At 55.3% G+C, this 20256-nt stretch overlaps 3 protein-coding genes across 4 annotated transcripts; 2 read left to right on the top strand and 1 right to left on the bottom strand.

The window, feature by feature from the left end:
* Positions 1-128: 128 nt before the first annotated feature.
* On the bottom strand, positions 129-4215 carry YIF1A (Yip1 interacting factor homolog A, membrane trafficking protein). 2 transcript variants are annotated; one of them, XM_061163197.1, is made up of 8 exons: positions 3997-4214; positions 3118-3329; positions 2849-2953; positions 2632-2710; positions 1275-1332; positions 948-1103; positions 415-508; positions 129-321 (listed from the first exon to the last, which is right to left on the bottom strand). In XM_061163197.1, exons 1-8 carry the CDS (start codon positions 4025-4027, stop codon positions 175-177), a joined length of 882 nt encoding a protein of 293 aa, XP_061019180.1. In that variant the 5' UTR covers positions 4028-4214; the 3' UTR covers positions 129-174. The 2 variants fall into 2 exon arrangements, with proteins under 2 accessions (XP_061019180.1, XP_061019189.1); XM_061163206.1 differs by lacking the exon at positions 948-1103 and having other exon boundaries at positions 3997-4215.
* A 2434-nt stretch (positions 4216-6649) lies between these two features.
* TMEM151A (transmembrane protein 151A) lies at positions 6650-11493 on the top strand. Its single transcript, XM_061156478.1, has 2 exons — positions 6650-6823; positions 9059-11493. The coding sequence occupies exons 1-2, from the start codon at positions 6749-6751 to the stop codon at positions 10388-10390; spliced, it is 1407 nt and encodes a 468-aa protein (XP_061012461.1). The 5' UTR covers positions 6650-6748; the 3' UTR covers positions 10391-11493.
* A 1472-nt stretch (positions 11494-12965) lies between these two features.
* On the top strand, positions 12966-13416 carry LOC133065940 (cytochrome b-c1 complex subunit 6, mitochondrial-like). The gene has a single exon (XM_061156465.1). The coding sequence runs from the start codon at positions 12968-12970 to the stop codon at positions 13241-13243; it is 276 nt and encodes a 91-aa protein (XP_061012448.1). The 5' UTR covers positions 12966-12967; the 3' UTR covers positions 13244-13416.
* The last annotated feature ends 6840 nt before the right edge of the window (positions 13417-20256 follow it).

Raw genomic sequence — 20256 nt, 5'->3', positions numbered from 1 at the left:
ACCTCCCTGGATCCGCCTCCTTCGAGAAAAGTGGAGGTCCCTGTCCCCTGGCCAATGCAAAGACCGAGAAGTGTTAGCAAATCACCCCCAAAAGCCCCAGAATCAAGGGTCAAAAAGAACCAAGGAAATCGAATCTTCAATGTATGGAAAAATCAGTGCCAGTGGGGATGGGGGTCACCGGACCAGGTGGAAAGTCAGCCAGTATATGATAAGGGGCTGAAAGGCTGCAGCGCCCAGCGTCAGGTAGAGCTGAAGACGTTGTCGGGGGGCCGGGCCCCCCATGCTGTCGGGTCCCAGGGCTGCTGTTCGCAAAGAGCGCACCTGGAAAAAAGGAGAAAGCTGAAGCTGGGCCGGGAGGAGGAGGCCTGTCCATAGCTCCGACCCCAGGCAAAGAGGGGCCAGCCCCGGACTCACAATGAAGTACATGAGCGCGGACGAAGTCCAGGCCAGTGCCACATAGTAGCCATCGCTGCCAAAGAGCAGGCCCGTGAGGACACTGAGGATCATCCTACAGGGGGCAGGGGCAGGAGGGAGGAAGGAAAGACTGGAGACCTCCGAGGGTCCAGGCCTGAGACTGCGCCAGAGCCCAGGCTAGACCCCAGCTACCATCACTGGGGCCCTTTACCCCCAATCTGCAACTCCCCCTCCCAACCAGGGACCTAGACTCAGAATAAATCGGGAAGGCCAGGACTCAGTCCTTGAACCTGGATCCAAGACCCGCTTCACCACCCCGGCTCACCCTTCTCCCGAGCTCCTGGGTGACTAGTACATTCCTGACTGAGCAATACTACCGGGCTCCTAAGGAGGCTGCTGAAAACAGGCACTCCCTCTAATAGAGAAGAGCTGGGTGGGCGGAGGGGGTCCAGAGTCACAGTTCGAGGCTACCACTGGGCAGGCCAGGAACCCCGGGCGGCGGGCGGCTTCCCGCTCGGCCCACAGGTGCTCACCCCACATATTTGTAGCCGCTGTAGGCCAGCAGGTGGAAGGTACTCAGGTCGCTGCGCACGGTGGCCAGGTAGACGCCCAGGAGCAGGGCCAGCACTTCCATCACAACCCACACCAGCGCCGTGCTGGCACACAGGCCCAGCACCTCCGGGGAGAACCTGCGGCCGTGTGGGGGCGGGGGGTGAAGGGAGTCCCGAACCAGCCGTCCTGAGGCAGGGGTGAGACTAGGGGCACGGACGGACTTGGGAGCTGGCACAGATCCCCCAGGGAGGTGAGGAGAGGAGTCAGGAGTGGGGAAGTGGTGGGAATCGGGACGGGTTGGCACTGACCTTTTCTGAATGCCCAGTGCCATCCCAGCCAGCAGCACGTAGGTGATGAAGGCCATTGCTGCCAAGAGCCAGAGAGATGCCATCAGCCTGGTTTCCTCAACCAGAGCCCCCACACCCCATCCCTAGGGATTAGAGCCACTGACACCCCCATACTTCCTTCCCTGAATATCCCCACATGTTTCACCTCTACCCTCAGACCCCCAATACCCTGCTTGGGATGCCTTTTCCTGTTCAGGCCTCCTGTTGTGTAAATGCTACCTGACCCTTCTCAGGACCACCAAGCCCTCTCCTATACTAGGAAACTCACCAAAGCTTCCTGCTGTCTCAGAAACTACCTCACATGCCGAAGTCACCTCTGCTATTTTCACAAAAGCTCAGACGGCAGCTGCCTTTTCACAGCAATTTCAACTCATCAGTCCTGTCCTCTGCCCCCTGATAGCCCTAGAACTAATGTACCCACAAGAGGGCATAGTGCCTGGAGTCAGGAAATCAGCTCTACCACCTGTAAGCTGTGTGTCCTCAAAGATGCTCAAACCTCTCTGAGCCTTGGCTTAAGTGTGTGAAACAGGGATGGCAGTTCCTGCCTTACACGGTGACTCTGAGAGGGAAATGGAACGAAGGAGGGAAGAGGAACTGTGGCTCTCCCAGGGCATCTGGGCTGTCTGGCTGCCCTTCTGAGAGCCGGCCTGGGCATACTCCTCTCCTCCAGCATGTCCACCAGGGGCCAGGCCTTATGCAGGGCCTAGACAGAGAGGAGTCAGATGCGGAGTCTGCCAGCCACAGAGTGGTGTGGGCGGCCTGACCCATGCCATGGAGACAGGTGGTTGTGGGAACCCAGAGGGAGTGCCCACGTCCTCAGAGGAGGGGATGCTGGAGCAGGCCTTGGAGGACAAGTAGGACAGTGATAACAGCTTATAGTTCCTGCGTGCTTCCCGTGTGCCCAGTGCTGGCTGAGCACACACAGCCCCTCACAGAATGTCCACCACAGTTCTCTGTGGTAGGAACTGTTGTTATTCCAGCTTTTTCAGAAGCGTGAAAGGAGCCCCCTGAGGTCCCATAGCTGGAAGTTGCAGAGCCAGGTCTAAACCTCGGGTTCCATGCTGGGGAGGGACGTGGTCCAGGTCAGGTGGCAGGGAGGTCTCAAAGCAGAGTATCTTGGGAGCACACCCAGGAAGCAGCTGGTCACCCCACTCTGTCTACCTAGCGTCTAGGGACACCACAAAAGCCACACACAAGATCACCAAGAGCAGATGCTGAACCAACACATGAGCCTGTCTCTTCTCGTTGGTGCCTCAAGGCACAAGTCCCCGCCCCCCCCCCCCCCCGCCCCATCCCCCAGCCCAAGTCAAAGACTCACTGGGGATATAGAGATCGGGGGCGTTGAGGTCTTGCCGTGGGGGCAGAGGCACATCACGACTGTACTGCACTTCCCAGTTCTGGAGGTGGCAGCAGCGGCCAGGTGAGGAGGAGCAGACAAGAGAGCAAAGGAGGGGGCTGAGATCTGGGGGCCAGGCTCTGGGGCAGGAGGCGGGAGGCAAGGGGGCCCATCACAGCTCCTCTGGTAGGCAGCTCACCTGGTGTGTGTAGGGGAAGACCAGCAGCCCTAGCTTCTTGGCCACATAGGCTGTGTCCACAGCGAAAAAATACTTGAGTTTGTTCACAGACACAAAACGGTGCAGCTAGGAGGGGAGAGAGGAGGCTGTGGACGAGCTGCACCCAGAACCTCAGGGGGCTCCTCTGTCTGTTCCTTCCCTGAAGGCCGTTGTGTGGATTAGGTGGGATCCCGTGATGCCCCAGCCCTGGCCAGAAATCCTGCCACCCTTGCCCTGGGGGTGGGCCACACCTCCTTGTTCATCATGTCCTTCCCCTGGGATGCGATGGAGCTGCCATAGGCCATAGCCATGTTGGCCATTGGGTCCCCAAGCAAGTGGTTGACATTGAAGGCCACGTCGGCTCCTGGGGCTGGGTAGCCCCCTGGCTGGCTGGAGTAACCACCGCTTGTGTCATCGAAGAGGGGAGGGGGATCCGGAGCTGCCCGGGCCCTGTGCTTGGAACCTGTGGGTTTGCAGGTGACAGGTATACCAAGCATGAGCCCAAACCACCGCCTCTTCCCCTGGCTGGACAGCCCTGTATGGGTCTTGGGAGAACCAAACAATCAGTGAGGGACACTAGCTGGATGAGGAGTAACTAATCCAGAAAAAACTGTGAGGAGGGATTCTTTTCCGGAGGTGCTAAATGTGGGTAAAGAAAGAACTGAGGCAGCCCTTGGAAGTGGTTGCCCGCCTGAAGGTTCCTGGGGGCCTCCTCAAGGGAACTGATCTCTGAAGTGAATCTTGGAGACTGAATTTGCTAGGTGAAGACAACTGGGAGGATATCCCCGCATTGAACAAGGGTGGGAAAGGCGACGGCTGGGTAACGCGGAGGCCCTAGGCACTGGTAAGGAACCCTACCAGGGTCATGGCCGGGAAAGGAAATTTGGGAGGCAGACCCCATTCATGCCCGAGTCGGACACGGGAGATCCCAGCAGTGCTATCACCGGGTTTGGGCAGAGAGGGCGAAGTCCGGGACGCGTGGCCGAGCCTTACGGGGCAGGAATCCGAATGACATCCGCCACCCTGGGCAGCAGTCACGGCTGCCCCTCTCCCTCAGGGTGAGCGGGCCGCGCCGCCGACCGTCCTCGGGCGGGTCGGCCCGCGCCCCGCCCGCCCCGCGCCCCACGCACCGTGGGCTCCGTAGCCCGAGTGATAAGCCATGGCCCCGATGCTCGCTCTCTCCGAGGGCCCGCTGAGTCGCCTCGTGGTACGAATACTAGCGAGGCAGCTGCTCCGTTCCCTGGGAACCGATCGAGGTTACGGAGAAGCCCGACACGTCCCCGAACTGTCCGACGACAGCAGCCATGTCGGCGGCGTCATCCTCTGCCGCCTGCCATTGGCTCCTCCGCAGCGCTGGCTCGCCCCTCCCCTCTCCCAATTGGCTGTTGGCGCACCCTCGCCGAAGCGGATTCGGCAGTAATCAACTTCCGGGAGGAGGGATAGGCGGAGCTATTGGAGCCTCTCTCGGATTGGATAGTGGGTTTGTTAGTTCGCGGCGGAGCAGCCAATAGATGGGTTAAAGTTATAATTATTTCCGCGCCTGCGCCGTGGGGCAGTTGACGCTCGGCCTGCCACGACTACAACAGGCGGAGGCTGGAGCCCGGGAAGGAAGTTTCACTCGCGAGACATACTCCAAGAGAGACTGGGACGGTGGAACTGTGATCAAGCCCTGTCCCTCGGGCTTTTGCCTCTCCTTCTCAGTGTTAGCTTTCCTTCCGCGTCCTCCATTCTTCTCCCAGTACTGGCGCCGAGTCCGGGAGAGGTGGCGGTGAGGGGTGCACGGGGAGGCGCTGTCGGTAGGAACTTGGGCTGAGCAGTGACCGCAGGGCCTAGCGAGCTCCGGGATTCTGACTCCTCCTCCCGCCTCCCACCCGTCCTTTCCGCGCGGGTGCTGTCCGTCGTCTGGTGCTGAAATTCCCACTGCTGCCATCCTGCAGACCCCAGGGGCCTGGTGCTGGGAGGGCCCGGGTTCTACACACACACACGCACATATACACACATGGGTAGACACACACACACCACACACACACCCATTACACTGGCCTGGGTTCTCGACACACACACACACACACACACACACACACACACACACCCATTACACCTATTGAAAACCGAGGTACGGGTCTGAAGTCTCAGAAATTGGGTGGTAATAGTTGGAATAGGATCCTACACTAGGCTCGTTCCATCGACTCTCCGGTGGTCCAGAAGATGTGTGAGTGGAGGTGTGCTGTCCCATCGACTCTCCCGTGGTCCAGAAGATGCCAGTGGAGGTGTGCTGGTTCGTCTCCAGAAGCTGCAGTTTAAACTCCTGAGTCATTCTCACCCCTGCAGTCATCTCGAAGTGAGACCCCCAAGCTTCACTCGTGACCTCAGGGACTCCTTTCTCTCATTCCCACCTTTCCTGAAGACAGTCTTCAGGGGTCTCCCTTCTCACAGACGTCCAGCCACCACGTCTCCTAGGCAAGATCAGGTCCTCTTTGACCTGCCTCTGGTTAGCTACCCAGTGTCCAGTTACACCAGGTGACCTTCCGGCTCTCCAAACTCAATCCACGTAGTCCATTCACAGTGCCTTTGCCCAGAAGTCCCCTCCACCTGGGATGTCCTTACCCTTCACATCCACCTGTCCCAAACCTAATTATCCTTTAAGAGTCAGTTCAACTGTGCCTCTCAGAAAGACAGAGTGAAGAGTCCTGACCAGGCTTGGAATGGATGCTGGAGGCCAGGCTACAGGCTCCCTCTGACTGCAGTAGTTTGCCCTGGGTGTAAATTCCATGAGAATAGGACCTGTGTCATTCTCCACTCCTACACTTGTTTTCACAATGCTTATGAATACTTCACAGTACTTGCATATAGAAGACACCAATAAACATGTGCACCCAATAAATAAAAAAAATAAATGGATGAAGTTCTGATTCAGTCCTTTCCTCTCTACCACTTCAGTTACTTCATCTTTAAATGTGTAGGGGTGTTGAACGGAATGATCTTTGAGTTGCTGTTTGGAAAAAAAAAAAAAAAAAAAAATCACAAAACAAAATCCACCCAGCATTGCAGCTCCCTGTGTCCTACCCACTGACTGTCTACCTTGGGGCCTAGGCTCTGATTCAGGGTCAAATGTGAAGGTCTGAGGCCCCTGAGGGTCAGGGGTCAGCACTGGGGCCACCAGTACCTGGGAGGGAGGTCCTCTCGTGCAGGACAAATCCCATGCCCCTGTTCCACATGATGAATGTGCCTTGAATCCAACACCTTCCTGTGCCCATTTCACAGGTGGGAAAACTGAGGTTGGGGTGGAGGGTGCAAACTCAAGGTCACAAAGCCTAGGGCCCGGGTGTCCTGGCCTCCTGCTTGCCTACTCTAAGTAGAGCCCAGCACCTCTGTCCAGCTAGTGAGGCTCACCACAGCATTCAGGTCTGTAACTGTCCCTTGTACCACCGCCACAAGGGAGGCTTCAGAGACGGGGTCTGGGCGGGCACCCCGCGGGCACCCACCCATCCACCCTCGAGATTCAATTTACAGCGGGGGTAACTCAAGCCCCAGAAAGCAAGGACTCGTCCAAGGTCGCAAGCGCGAGCGCGGCAGGAGGGGAACCCAGGCGTCCGCCCGCCCAGCCTGGGCTTCTCGAGGGCGGGGGCAGTGCCCGCGGTGCCAGGCGCTGCCGGCGGCGCCGCGGGTGCCGTGGGGGCGGGGTCAGCGGAGGGCGGGGCGCCGGGCACCGCGGCCGCCAACGCCGCCGCCACTGCCGCCGCCGCCGCGCTCGAGCTCCGCGCACTCCCTCCGCGGCCGCCGAGCCGAGCGGACGCCCTCCGGGGCCACGCCGCAGCCCTCGGCGCTCCCCCCTATCATGCCCCGGGCCCGGGCGGGGGCCGCCCAAGCAGCCAGGACACCATGCCCGAGGACGGCAGTGGCGACAGCGGGGACGTGCCCGAGCTCATCCCGGACTGCGAGCCGCTGCGGGAGGAGGTACCGGCGCCGGGTGATGGGGGGCCGGCGCTGGGGCTGCAGAAGGGAGAGGGCGACAAGAGCCGGGGCGACCCCCAAAGCGGGGGCTGCGGTGGGAAGTCCGGAGCCCCTTTGGTCAATGACGTCATTGGGGTAACCTGCATCCAGAGAGGGGTCTCGGGGCCTAGGGGCCCGCGTGGGGGTCGGGGTGGGGCGGCTGGGAAGGGATATGGGGAACAACTCCCGCCCCCGACGCCCCCTCATCCAGCCTCGCCCTCCTGTGACGTCAGCACCAGGCCCCTGCGCGTCCCCATTCTGCAGCGCTGCCCCTCTTCCCTGGAGCCCACGGGTCAGGCCCCCGGCCCGGCCCGCCGTTCTTGAGGTGCCCGGGCGGAGCCTGCAATGCAGCAGCAGTAGCAGGGACTTGGGGGGGGGCGGGGAGCAGAGGGAGGAGGGGAGAGGAAGGGAGGTGGCCTCCGGGTACCCCTTCTCCCTCTCCCAGAGGTGAGGACCCAGGGCCCATCCTGCTGGTTGGGACCTTCACAATGGCCCCTCCTCAGTCCTAAGGAGGAAGAGGATCTGCAGGGGTGTGGGGCCCAGTGAGGGGTGTCGGGGTGATAGGCGGTGAGTGGATCTATGTGTGTTTGGGTGAATGTAGGGTGCTTGTGGGTGTGTGGATGTCAGTGGGTGCTCCCCACACCTTGAATGGGACATATGTGCCCTATAGTCAGGTGAGGGACTGGGGGGCCCCGTGGCTTGGGTGAAGTGCTATTGAGTGAGTGCGTGTGAGTGCAGCCCTGTTGTGGGTGGGTCTCTCCGAGTAGAGTCTGTAGGATGTGGGTGTCAGGTTGCAGTAGGGTAGGGATGGGGGATGTGCACTGTGATAGGTAAGGTGTGTCCCTGGGTTTCAGTGAGTGTGTAACATGTATGTGCCTCTGTGTGTCCTGTGGTGGGCGGACCTGGGGGAGGGGGGAGGGGCAAGTGCACACACACCTTGGCAGCATGTCACCATGGGGAAGGGGGCTGTACCCTGGGCACTGGTGAGGGGCTGGTGTGTGTCGGATAAACAGGCAGCGTTCACACTCCTGGTGGGTGGATTTTTCGATGAACTTGGGGTGGGGTGGATCCTGGGGGTGGATGAGGGTATGTGCACCTGACTGCCCCTGCGGGTCGGGGGAGTGGTATCACACCTGTGGTGGGCTGGGGACGCTTCCTCTCCTCTTGGGTCTCTCGGGGCCTGGTGGGACTGTGACAGACACGGTGGCCCCTTAACCCCACCTATGCTGTTTCCTCCAGACCATCTCTTTCTTCTTCCCCTTTTCACCCCTTCTGTCCTCCCTCTTTTCTCTCCTTGGGCATCTGGGGATGAGGTGGGGGCCAGGCTGGAAGCTCTGCCAGGGAGGGTGTGCCTGAGTCCCTGGGCCAAGGAGTGGTCCCTGCTGCCCAGCAGCTGTGTCCCGCCCCCTCCCTCAGCGCAGATAGGGAGTGGAGGACGGTGCTGCATCTGCTCCCCTCCCTCCAGACTCACACCTCTCTCTCTTCCTCTTTCTCATTTACTTAAAAGCCTCTCCCAAGTCTCCTGCCGTCCCTAGTTAGACCAATGGACCAGAGGGATTGCAGGGTAATGGTAATAATATTTATTCCACTGGCCAGACCCTATGCTAAGATCTTCACACATAGGATCTCCTTGACTCGTCACAACCCCAGTTGACTGTAAACAACCCCAGTTTACAGATGAGGAAACTGAGGTCCAAAGAGGATGAGGGGACTGGCCAAGCCATACAGTCAATGGTGGAGCCAGCACCCAATCCCGGGCTCCTAAGACCACCCCTCCTAGGCTCTTCACCCCTAGGACCGACCCCCTGCCACCCTGACTTCCTACACCCCCAGGTCCAGGAATCAGTGCCCAGAGAGGGCAAGGATCTGGCCGCAATCACACAGCAAATCGGGAGCGAAGTCAGAACCAGAAGGCAATTTTCTCAACAGCCAGTCATTGGGGGGCTGGGGTATCCTTCCCTCTTGTGGCAGAGATGAATCTGTTTTCTCCTACATGCCTGAGAGGTGACAGGTGGAGGGCAAGGTCAGGGCGCACAGTTTGAGTCCTGCAGCTCTCCTGTGAGTTGGCTAGAGGGGTGAGGCCAGGGGCGAGTTCCTCCATCCCTCAGAGCCTCCGGTTCCTCCTCGGGACAGTGGGACGCAAGCCCCACCCCCTCACGGGGCTGACCGCGGCCTCCCCTCACTCTGCCCCTCCTGCAGCAGCGGCCCCTGAAGCAGTCCCTGGGAAGCTCCTTGTGCCGCGAGTCGCATTGGAAGTGCCTGCTTCTCACCCTGCTCATCCACGCCTGCGGCGCCGTGGTGGCCTGGTGTCGCCTGGCCACGGTGCCCCGGCTGGTCCTGGGGCCGGAGGCCGCCCTGGCCCGCGGAGGCGGGGGGCCGCCGCCCACCTACCCGGCCAGCCCCTGCTCCGACGGCTACCTGTACATCCCCCTGGCCTTCGTCTCGCTCCTCTACCTCCTCTACCTGGCCGAGTGCTGGCACTGTCACGTGCGGTCCTGCCAGGCGCCGCGCACCGACGCCAACACCGTGCTCGCCCTGATCCGCCGGCTGCAGCAGGCGCCGCCCTGCGTCTGGTGGAAGGCCACCAGCTACCACTACGTGCGGCGCACTCGCCAGATCACGCGCTACCGCAACGGCGACGCCTACACCACCACGCAGGTCTACCACGAGCGGGCCGACAGCCGCACGGCGCGGGGCGAGTTCGACTACTCGGCGCACGGCGTCCGCGACGTCTCCAAGGAGCTCGTGGGCCTGGCCGACCACGCGGCCACGCGGCTGCGGTTCACCAAGTGCTTCAGCTTCGGCAGCGCCGAGGCCGAGGCCTCGTACCTCACTCAGCGGGCCCGCTTCTTCAGCGCCAACGAGGGCCTGGACGACTACCTGGAGGCCCGCGAGGGCATGCACCTGAAGGACGTGGACTTCCGCGAGTCCCTCATGGTGTTCGCCGACCCGCGCAGCCCGCCCTGGTACGCGCGCGCCTGGGTCTTCTGGCTGGTGTCGGCGGCCACGCTGTCCTGGCCGCTGCGCGTGGTGGCGGCCTACGGCACGGCCCACGTCCATTACCAGGTGGAGAAGCTCTTCGGCGCCAGCTCGCCGCCGCCCGGCGCCGTGCCCAGCGGGCCCCCGCTCTCCCGAGTGGCCACGGTGGACTTCACCGAGCTCGAGTGGCACATCTGCTCCAACCGGCAGCTGGTGCCCAGCTACTCGGAGGCCGTGGTCATGGGCGCCGGCTCGGGCGCCTACCTCCGGGGCTGCCAGCGCTGCCGCCGCTCGGTCAGCAGCAACTCGCTGCCCCCCGCCCGGCCCAGCGGGCCCCGCCTGCCTTTCAGCCGCAGCCGCCTCTCGCTGGGAGCCGGGGGTCGGGCCACCCCGGGGGTCTTCCGAAGCCTGAGCGGGGGGCCGCTGGGGCGCCGCGGAGAGGACACAGAGCCCTTGGAAAGCCCTCCGTGCTATGAGGACGCCCTTTACTTCCCGGTGCTCATCGTCCACGGTGACAGCGGCTGCCAGGGGGACGGGCAGGGTGCTCTCTGAGACCCACGTGGCCCCCAGACTGGCCCTCTCCCCACCATCCCACCCCAGGGGCTTCCACGCCTGAGTGATTGCTGTCCAAAACAGGAGGGAAAACAGACCAGCACACGAGGGATGGGGGTGGGGGTGGAGCCCTTAGACAGACTACCCCTGCAGTGACCCCTGGTCATCTGGGGGGCGGAGGGACACCCCCGCAGGTGAGTCTAGGACCGTCCCAGCATGGCTCCCCTCCACCGCCACCACCACCATGTCCCACCCCCTGCGATGGCAGGTGATCTAGCTCCGGGGGCCTCCCAGGCTGGGCAGGAAAGGAAGTTTCCAGAAAACCTGGGCTGGGGGAGGAGTCCTGGGGACAGCAGTTGCCCACCGCAGAGGGCTGGCTGCCTGTGGACCCTTCCCGGCCCGGTGGAGGTCATCTTGGGGGCCCTCAAGCAACCCAGAAGCACAAATTGGTGGTTTGGGGCCACGCCCAGCTGGGCTGGCATCCACGAACCTGGAGAGTTGGCTATGGCAGCACCACGGCCTCGGCCCCGCTCCCCTCCCAGGGTCCCCGTCCTCTTCCCCTGACAGGCCTCTGCTCAGGGTCAGCCCCTGATCAGACCCTGCAGCACGGCCCCTCTACCGGGAGCCTGGTTCTTGGAGCACAATCCTGTTCCACTCACCCCACCTCCCTGTTTTCTCTGGCGCACCCTTCCCTTGCACCCAGTCACCCCTATAACCCAGGGTTCCTCCTCAGGGCCCCACCTTGAGTCCACCTTCCCTAGTCTCCGCTCCTGGCCCCTGACATCTATGTCCACCCCTCAGCCACGCACACACCTCTCATCGCCCCCTGACTTCTCTGCTCTTCTCCTTCCCGATGACCCACGGGGCTCGGGGCTGCAGGGCATCCGAGGGGCCTCAGCCCTGGCCGCAGCCTCTTGGACGATGCCCTTGCTCTGCCAGGGAGGCCCCTGCTTCCTCCATCACTGGGGCCTGGCCCAGGGGACACCGTCCCTCCCCCAGGGAGGCGAGAGTAGTCCCTTCCCTTCCAACTGGGGCTTCCACCCCCTCTCAGGAGCCGGTGGGGGAGGGAGAAGGCAGAGAAGATGCAGATAAAATAAAAGGTATGAAATGGAAGGTCTTCTCTCGTGCATTTCTGGGTGGTGGGTTTGAGGCCACCACAACAAACACAGTGGGCCAGGCAGGGTCTGGGGGGGGTGTGCCAGGAGTGGTGGTGGCTGCAGCACCCCAGGAGAGGGTGAGCTCCCTGTCCGGGCTGGGGCCTCTGAGATTGAGGTTTGAGTTGCTCTGAGTAGCTGACTCCAATCGACTGGCATCTGGGTCATTTCCAGGGGACTATCCAAGTGGCCCCTCTTCCAGCCCAGCAGGGGTTTCCATTCTGCTGCTGGGTGTGCTGAAGACTAAGGGAGGGGTGCTGTGCTTAGTCGCTCAGTCATGCCCAACTCTTTGTGACCCCATGGACTGTAGCCCACCAGGCTCCTCTGTCCATGGGATTCTCCAGGCAAGAATACTGGAGTGGGTTGCCATACCCTTCTCCAGGGGATCTTCCCCACCCAGGGATCAAACCCGCGTCTCCTGCATCTCCTGGATTGTCAGGTGGATCCTTTATCACTGAGCCACCTGGGAAGCCCAGATAAAGGACAGCCTTTTCTAGTCCATGCAAAGGCACCAAGAGAGTGCTAAGGGTGGGTGGGATTCTCCCAGGCAGAGATGGGTGGAGGGTGTTCTGGACACCCACACAAAGGCCTGGCTGCCAGGCATGAAGTAGGGGTCAAAGCAGAGCTGTAGAAGAGGTGGCTGAGCTTTCGACATCAATGACAAGAATTTGCCAGTAAACTGGGGCAACCATGGAAGGTGGTCAAGCAGGAAGTGATAAGCTCAGTGCTGCACGTTAGATTTTTAGCAAAAGCCTAGCTGCCTGCTGTTCACCTGGGGAGGGTGAAGTTAGAGGCCAGAGCTTTCCTCATATATCAGCCCACTGCCTCGCAGGGAGTGAAGTCCATCCTTTGTTCAGAAGCAACTTAGATGGAAAATTCCACGGTCCCCAAACATTCAAGGAGGCTGCAGCAGGTTGTGGGCCAATGTGTAGCTCCAGCTCCCCCACATTGTCCCCCTCTTCCGTTGTCCTGCTCTAACACATCAGCCACCAACGGCCCACTAGTCACTATCCATTCTCCTCCCCTCCTCAACACCAGAACCTCAGTTTTACTTTAGATGGCGATGAGCTCAGCTAAAAGGCAACATTTCCAGCCTCCCTTGCACATATGGTGTGGCTGTGTGACTTAATTTTAGGGTATGAGATATAAGGAGAAGGTCTTGGAAAGAATTTCTAAAAATGCTCCTCGAAATGGAAACAATATTGGTGAAGGCTAGTTCTGTCCTCTCTGCTTCATCCTGCCTTCAGCCTGGAAGGCAGATGTGATCGTTGGAACTCCAGTAGCTACTTTGGATCAGGAGGTTAGAGAATTGGGCTTGAGAATTGGAGCCCTGTGCTGAGGATAATAGAACAAAATAGAACAAAAAGGCCCTGGGGAGGTGCCGCTGTTGCTGCTTGTGTTGAGTCCAGAACCGCAGCTGGACATGGGGCTAGAGGACGAGCAAAGGATGCTGACCAGGTCCGGAGATCCCAAGGAGGAGGAAGAAGAGGAGGAGGAATTAGTGGAGCCTCTAACAACAGTGAGAGAGCAACGCGAGCAGCTGGAGAAATGTGTGAAGGCTCGGGAGCGGCTGGAGCTCTGTGACGAGCGTGTGTCCTCCAGGTCACAGACGGAGGAGGACCGCACAGAGCAGCTCTTTGACTTCTTGCATGCAAGGGAGCACTGTGTGGCCCACAAACTGTTTAACAGCTTGAAATAAGTGTGCAGATTTTTTCACCCCAGCCTTCATCACCTGTGCATTGGGATATTTCCTCATGGTTTTGAACATGATGTTTACTTGTGTAACTAAGTTCATGTGAATCTCAAGGATTTTGGCTTAGGCAAGTAATTTCTGTGTAATTATCAGTGATTTCATCTTAATAAAGTCCAGTGATCAGCAAAATAAATAAATAAAAGACCCTAGGAAGACAATTCCCTGGTTGTCCAGTGGTTAGGATTCCAAGTTTCCCTGGCTGGGGAACTAGGATCCTGCATGCTACATGGTGTGGCCAAAAAAAACCAACCAAACGAAAACAGACCCTGGGCTTCTGATGACATCATGGGTATGTCCATATCATCCCTGGGTTGCCTATTTCCAGACCCTCTCAGTGAAAAAGAGAAGTAAACTGTTAGTTTGTTTAAGCGAAACTGTTAATTTGTTTAAGTAAACTGTTTTTTTCTTGTCTCTATTACCAGCAGCTTACATTATTGTCTATCTACTGCTGCAACACAGATTACACTAAAACTTAGTGGCCTAAAACATCAATAATCAGTCTTCTCTGGTGGCTCAGTGGTAAAGAATCCATCTGCCAATGCAGGAGACATGGGTTCGATCCCTGGTCTGGGAAGATCCCACGTGCCATGGAGCAGCCAAGCCCATGCGCCATAACTATTGAGCCTGTGCTCTAGAGCCCAGGAGCTGCAACTGCTGAGCCAGTGTGCCGCAGCTGCTGAAGCCCGCCCACTCTAAAGCCTGCACTGGGCAACAAGAGAAGCCAGCACAATGAGAAGCCTGCACACCGAAAAAGGAGAGTAGCCCGCTCACCGCAGCTGGAGAAAAGCCAGCACAGCAAGAAAGACCCAGCACAGCCAAAAATAAATAAATAAAATTATTTTAAAAAATCAAGAATCATTATTATCTCTCCTGATTTCTATGGGTCACACATTCAGACACGGCACAATGAGGATGGCTTATCTTTCTTTATTCCATGACATCTAGGGCCTCTGCTGGAAGAATCAAAAGCCAGGAGTGGAATCATCCGAAAGAACATTCACTCACGTGTCTGGCAGTTGATGCTGGCTGATGGCTGAGGGTCTAACCAGGGCTATTGGCTGGAACACCCAAAGAGGGCATCTCCAAACTTGGGCTTCCTTATAGCTTGGCGGCTAGGGTCCAAGGACAAATTCACCAAGAGAGTGGAGGCTGTATTGCTCTTTGCCATCTCGCCTCTGAAGTCAAATACATCACTTCTGCCCCTTTCTATCGGTTAAACCTATTTCAAAGGTCCACCCAGTTTCAAAGGGAAAGAATGTAAGACCCTCACCTCTCCATGGAGGCTCGTCACCATCACATTGTAAGATTAGCATGTGAGGTGGGAGATATATTAGCGGCCATCTTCAAAAATGCAATCGAGGGACTTTCCTGGTGCTCAAGTTGCTAAGATGCTGTGCTTCCAATGCAGGGGGCACAGATTCAATCCCTTGTCAGGGAGCTAGATCCCACATGCCGTGATAAAGATTGAAGATCCCATGTGCTGCTGCTGCTGTATCCGACTCTGTGCAACCCCATAGACCGCAGCCCACCAGGCTCCCCTGTCCCTGGGATTCTCCAGGCAAGAACACTGGAGTGGGTTGCCATTTCCTTGTCCAGTGCATGAAAGTGAAAAGGGAAAGTGAAGTCACTCAGTCGTGTCCGACTCTTAGCGACCCCATGGACTGTAGCCTACCAGGCTCCTCCGTCCAATGGTATTTTCCAGGCAAGAGTACTGGAGTGGTTTGACATTTCCTTCTCCATATGCTGCAACTAAGACCAAATAAATAAATTTTAAAAAATGCAATCAGCCAATGACTCAAATGCCATTCCTAACCAATCAATGTCTATAAACTGGTCTGCAAAATGAGCACCAACAGATATTTTTTTTTTGGCCACATCTCGAAGCCTTTGGGGTTGACCAGGGATTGAACCCAGGCTCCCCAGCAGTGAAAGCGCTGAGTCCTAACCCCTGGACTGCGAGGGAATTCCTGAACACCAACCATTTTATAATGCTTGTTTCAGGGAGAAAGTGGTGGTATCTGAGATGTGGGCCTGCTGGGGGCAGAATGAAATGCTTCGGTCATTTATTGGGACCCTCTGGCCTACAGCAGATTAAATACGGACTCAAACACTGCAGTGCCTCCCATCGAGAGGTAGAATCTATTTCCTCGCTCTTTGGATCTGGGCTGGCCTATGACTTGCCTTGACCAATAGACTGTGACAGAAGTCAGGCTGCACCACTTTGGAGGCCGGGCTGCTAGAGGGCTTGCAGCTTCCACCTACACTCTCCTGGAGCCCGGAGACCACCATACAGTGAAGATGCCCAGCCTGACCTCCTGACAGGTGAACGGTCACACGCCCCGGCCAAGGGCCAGCATCAGCTTCCAGATACACGAGTGAGGTCATTTCAAACAGGTCAGCCCCAGTGGAGCCGCAGAGGACTGTAGCCCCAAGAATGCCCCCCAGCTGAGACTAGCAGACGAACCAATGAGCTGATCCCAGCCCACACTGTTGACCTACAGACTGGTGAGAAATAGGGAATCCTTGTTTCAAGCCACTACGTTCTGGAGTGGTTTGTTGCATGCACTGAATAACTGATACAGGCTCTGAACCCAGTCCCATCTCTTTCTTTCTTTCTTTCTAGTTTTTGGTCACACCATGCAAGATCTTAATTCTTCCACCAGGGATCAAACCTGTGCCCCCCCGCAGTGAAAGTTCGGAGTCTTAACCACTGGACCACCACATCCACCTCTTAATGGAGAGTCACTGGACAGCTCCCCTCCACTGGTCTGGTGTGTTTTGTTCATGTGTTTGGACTTTATGAGGGCCAATGAACCAGGATGCTCCATTCTAAACCATTCTCAAAAGGAGAATAATGGCTGAGGATGGGGACCAGAGCTTTGTCCCTAAATCCCAGAAGCCTCTGTCTCTGTTCTATGATGGAGAGAGAGAGAGTGATGCCACACCCTGCGGCAGAAAAAGGGTGCTTGAGAGACTTCCCTGGTAGTCCAGTGGCTAAGACTCTGCACTCCCAATAAGGGGGCCTAGGTTCGATCCTTGTTTGGGCAACTAATTGCAACAAAGATCAAAGATCCTGTGTGCCACAACTAAGACCCAGCACAGCCAAATAGAAAAATATATATATATTAAAAAAAAGAAAGAGGATGTCTGATCATCACCCCCTCCAACCCTGCTCCTCTCTATCTTTTCCATCTCAGGAAATAGAGTCAGCACTCTTGCTTAAACTTGACACTTGTATAGCAATCTATTTCTTGTTTTTTCTTTTTAACTTTGCATTAATTATGTAAAATTTCAAGCACCACGAAAGTAGAGAGATTAGTGCAACAGAGCCCTTTGTCTCCAGCGCCAAGCGTCACAGCCATCACTCTTATTTCACCCACACAACACCCCCCCCCAACTTCTCCCCCCTCCAACTGGAGTATTCTGAAGATCCGGAAGTTGTATTAATAGCATTTGATCCATGAACACCTCCCTCACCCCTGTCATGAAATCTATATCCAGGATCCTGCCTACAGCACATCTCTCTAAACAGCCCCCAGGCCTGTCCCAGCCACCACCCTGCTCCAGGTCCCCTCAGGGCATCCTCCTCCAGCATCAGCCTTGGACTCCAAGAGACCTCCCCTTCCTCGCATGTCCTCCAGCCCATGCAGAATCACCTTAATATGTAAACCCAATCACATCTCCACCATACTCAAAATATACTAGGGCCAGGACTTCCCTGGCAGTCCCGGTAGTGAAGACTCTGCATTTCCAATGTGACGGGCACAGGTTTGATCCTCAGACAGGTAATTAAGATTCCATGTGTCATGCAAAAAAATAAATAAAATTTATTTATTTAAATAAAAAATAAAATTTAAATAAATAAAAGATAATTTTAGATTTTCATATTATATATACATATTATTATGTACACATAATATGTATTATATATATGTACATATATACATATTTTATATATATATATATATATGTATATGTATATATATATATATACAGCGCCTCAAGGAAAACCCAGACTCCTGCCCGGGCCCTCAGGTCCCTATTCCCCCAGCCATCGAGGCCTCGCGCCTGACCCTACAACAAGCCAGGCTCCTTCCCACCTCCAGGTCTCGGCACCTGCTGTCCTAGCTCCTGGAGTCCGCCTCCTCCCCAGTTCTCCCCCGACCCCCAACAGCTCTGTCTGAAGACATCCACTCCTACCTCAGCTCCCTCTGCATTTCCTTCTGCCGCTCAGCAGAGGTGGTAATTATTTTTATTTATGTATGCATGAGGTTATGATTTGTTTCTTCTATTAGAACTAAAGTTATGGAAGGCAAATGGTCACAGGTGCAGAACTTTCAGTCTGACGGAGCTCTAATTTCACCACTATGACCCCAATGGCCCTTGGCAAGTTACTTATCCTCTCTCAGCTGCAGAATGGAAGATAATAATAGAATCTGCTGACTTCCAAGGCTTAGCATGAGAATTAAATAAGATAATATGCCACCAACATGGACTTCCCTGGTGGTTCAGCAGTAAAGAATCTGCCTTCTAGTGCAGGAGATATGGGTTCGATCCCTGGGTAGGGAAGAGCCCCTGGAGTAAGAAATGATAACCTTCTAGGAAATTCTGAGGACAGAGGAACCTGTCAGTCTACAGTCCACAGGGTCGCAAAAGAGTTGGACACGATTTAGTGACTAAAACAGCAACAACAAAAACACCAACACAACATTGTAAGTCAACTGTACTTCAATAAATAAATAAATAAAATCACAATACTGAAAAAAAAAAGAAAAACACACTATGCCACCATGCTTAGAAAGGGGTTTGCAACATAATAAATGCTCAATAAATTTAGCTGTCATCATCATTCATACTGTTAGTATTCATTATAAATAGGCACTCCATATTACACACACAGTCACACACACCAGCAGCCAGCACAGCGCCTAGCACATAATTGATGTCCGGTGAATATGTATTAACTGAATGATCCTTCAGCTGCTACCATCACTTCCAGGGTGACTGAGGTCACGAGGTCCTGAGGATGGGCTGGTGGCCCATTTCACGTCATCCTGTGGCCCAGAGCTGCCAAAGGAGCTTTGCATCACCCAGCCTCCCCGAAAGTGGAGCTTTATCTTCCTTGGCTAACAGCCCTGAGAAGGGCACCCAGGGAAGAGTAGGCTGCCTCCCTGATCCAGAGCAACCCATGAGGCTGTGTGCCTCCTCTGCCGGTCGACCCCCAGAACCTCCCCCAGGTGGCAGGCTGCTGCAGTTTCTGTGACCATCATCTTCCCTCTTAGATCTGGTCCTCCAGAGTTCCTAAGTATGAAGTCATCGTTGAGGTGGCTGGAAAGGGCAAGGACCCGACCCTGAGTTGGGGCAGGGAAGGCAAGTTGCTGCCTTGCTGGGTGAGGGTGTAAAGCTCCTGGGAGTCAGATCCGCCAGGAACAAAGGAAAACAGAGAGGCCAAATTGATAACCGTGCACCAAATGCCGGAGGATGCGAACCTCTGCTCCAAGGGGGAGCTTCTGCCCAGAATGTCAGCTGAGACCAAAACCGGCTAGTTTTCTGAGACCAAAACCAGCAACTCGTGATTGCCCGAGAAAAGACAGTTCTATTTTTCTTCTTTTAAGCTGCTGTTTCTAAAACTTATTAAATAAAACTGACTAAAGTACTGATTTTTTTTTTCAGTAGAAGAGTTTCAATTTATGTGATATAAAACACGTGTTATAACTAATATTTTAATATTAGGCTAATATTTTAACAAAGATCAAGCTCACAACTCTAAAAAACACTTATAAAACAAACATAGTATCATTGAAAAATTCAGACTCTGGATATTTAGGAAGTTAGGAGTTGGAGTGTTACTGAATCCAGGTCTGGTGGCTCCACCACTTGAAAACCAATTCTCAAAAGAGTTGATAGGAAAGGAAAGGTTGCTTTATTTTGGGAGAAGGTAGCAAGGGGTAAAGATCAACTCTTGTTCGAGAACAAGTTCCCCTCCACTGACAATCAATGGCAAGAGCTTGTATAGGCTGAGGGATGGGGCTACATGTAAAAACAGTAGTCAGCTCTGACTGTCATCTTGAAATTGGTCATCAGTGGTCTGACCAGCATCACCTTGATTAAGTACAGTTAATTTCACATGCTAGCAAGATTATGCTCAAAATCCTTGAATCTAGGCTTCAGTAGTACATGAACTGAGAACTTCCAGATGTACAAGTTGGATTTAGAAAAGGCAGAGGAACCAGAAATCAATTTGCCAACATCCGTCAGATCATAGGAAAAGCAGGGGAATTAAAAAGAAAAAATCTGCTTCTTTTTCATTGACTATGCTAAAGCCTTTGCTTATGTGGATCACAGCAAACTGTGGAAAATGCTTAAGGAGATGGGAATACCAGACCACCTTACTTGTCTCCTGAGAAGCTTGTATACAGGACAAGAAGCAACAGTTAGAATCAGACATGGAACGAACGACAGGTTCAAAATTGGGAAAGGAGTATGGCAAGGCTGTATATTGTCACTCTGCCCATTTAACCTCTATATAGAATACATCATGCAAAATGCCAGGCTGGATGACTCACAAACTGGACTCAAGATTGCCAGGAGAAATATCAACAACTTCAGATATGCAGATACCACTTTAATGGCAGAAAGCGAAGAGGAACTAAAGAGCTTCTTGATGAGGGTGAAAGAGGAGAGTGAAAAACCTGGCTTAAAATTCAGCATTTCAGATATGCAGATACCACTTTAAAGGCAGAAAGCGAAGAGGAACTAAAGAACTTCTTGATGAGGGTGAAAGAGGAGAGTGAAAAACCTGGCTTAAAATTCAGCATTTAGTAGCCCCCTGGTGGTCCAGTGGTTAAGCCTACACTTTTCAAAGCAAGGGGTGTGGGTTCAATCCCTGGTCGAGGAACTAACATCCCACACGCTTCAGGGTGCAGCCAAAACTTAAAAAAATAAGGTAATTGTGCTAT

Source organism: Dama dama, chromosome 2 (assembly GCF_033118175.1).
Source record: "Dama dama isolate Ldn47 chromosome 2, ASM3311817v1, whole genome shotgun sequence".
In the NCBI taxonomy this organism is placed as follows: Eukaryota; Metazoa; Chordata; class Mammalia; order Artiodactyla; family Cervidae; genus Dama; species Dama dama.
This window is presented reverse-complemented; position numbering and strand designations above follow the sequence as displayed.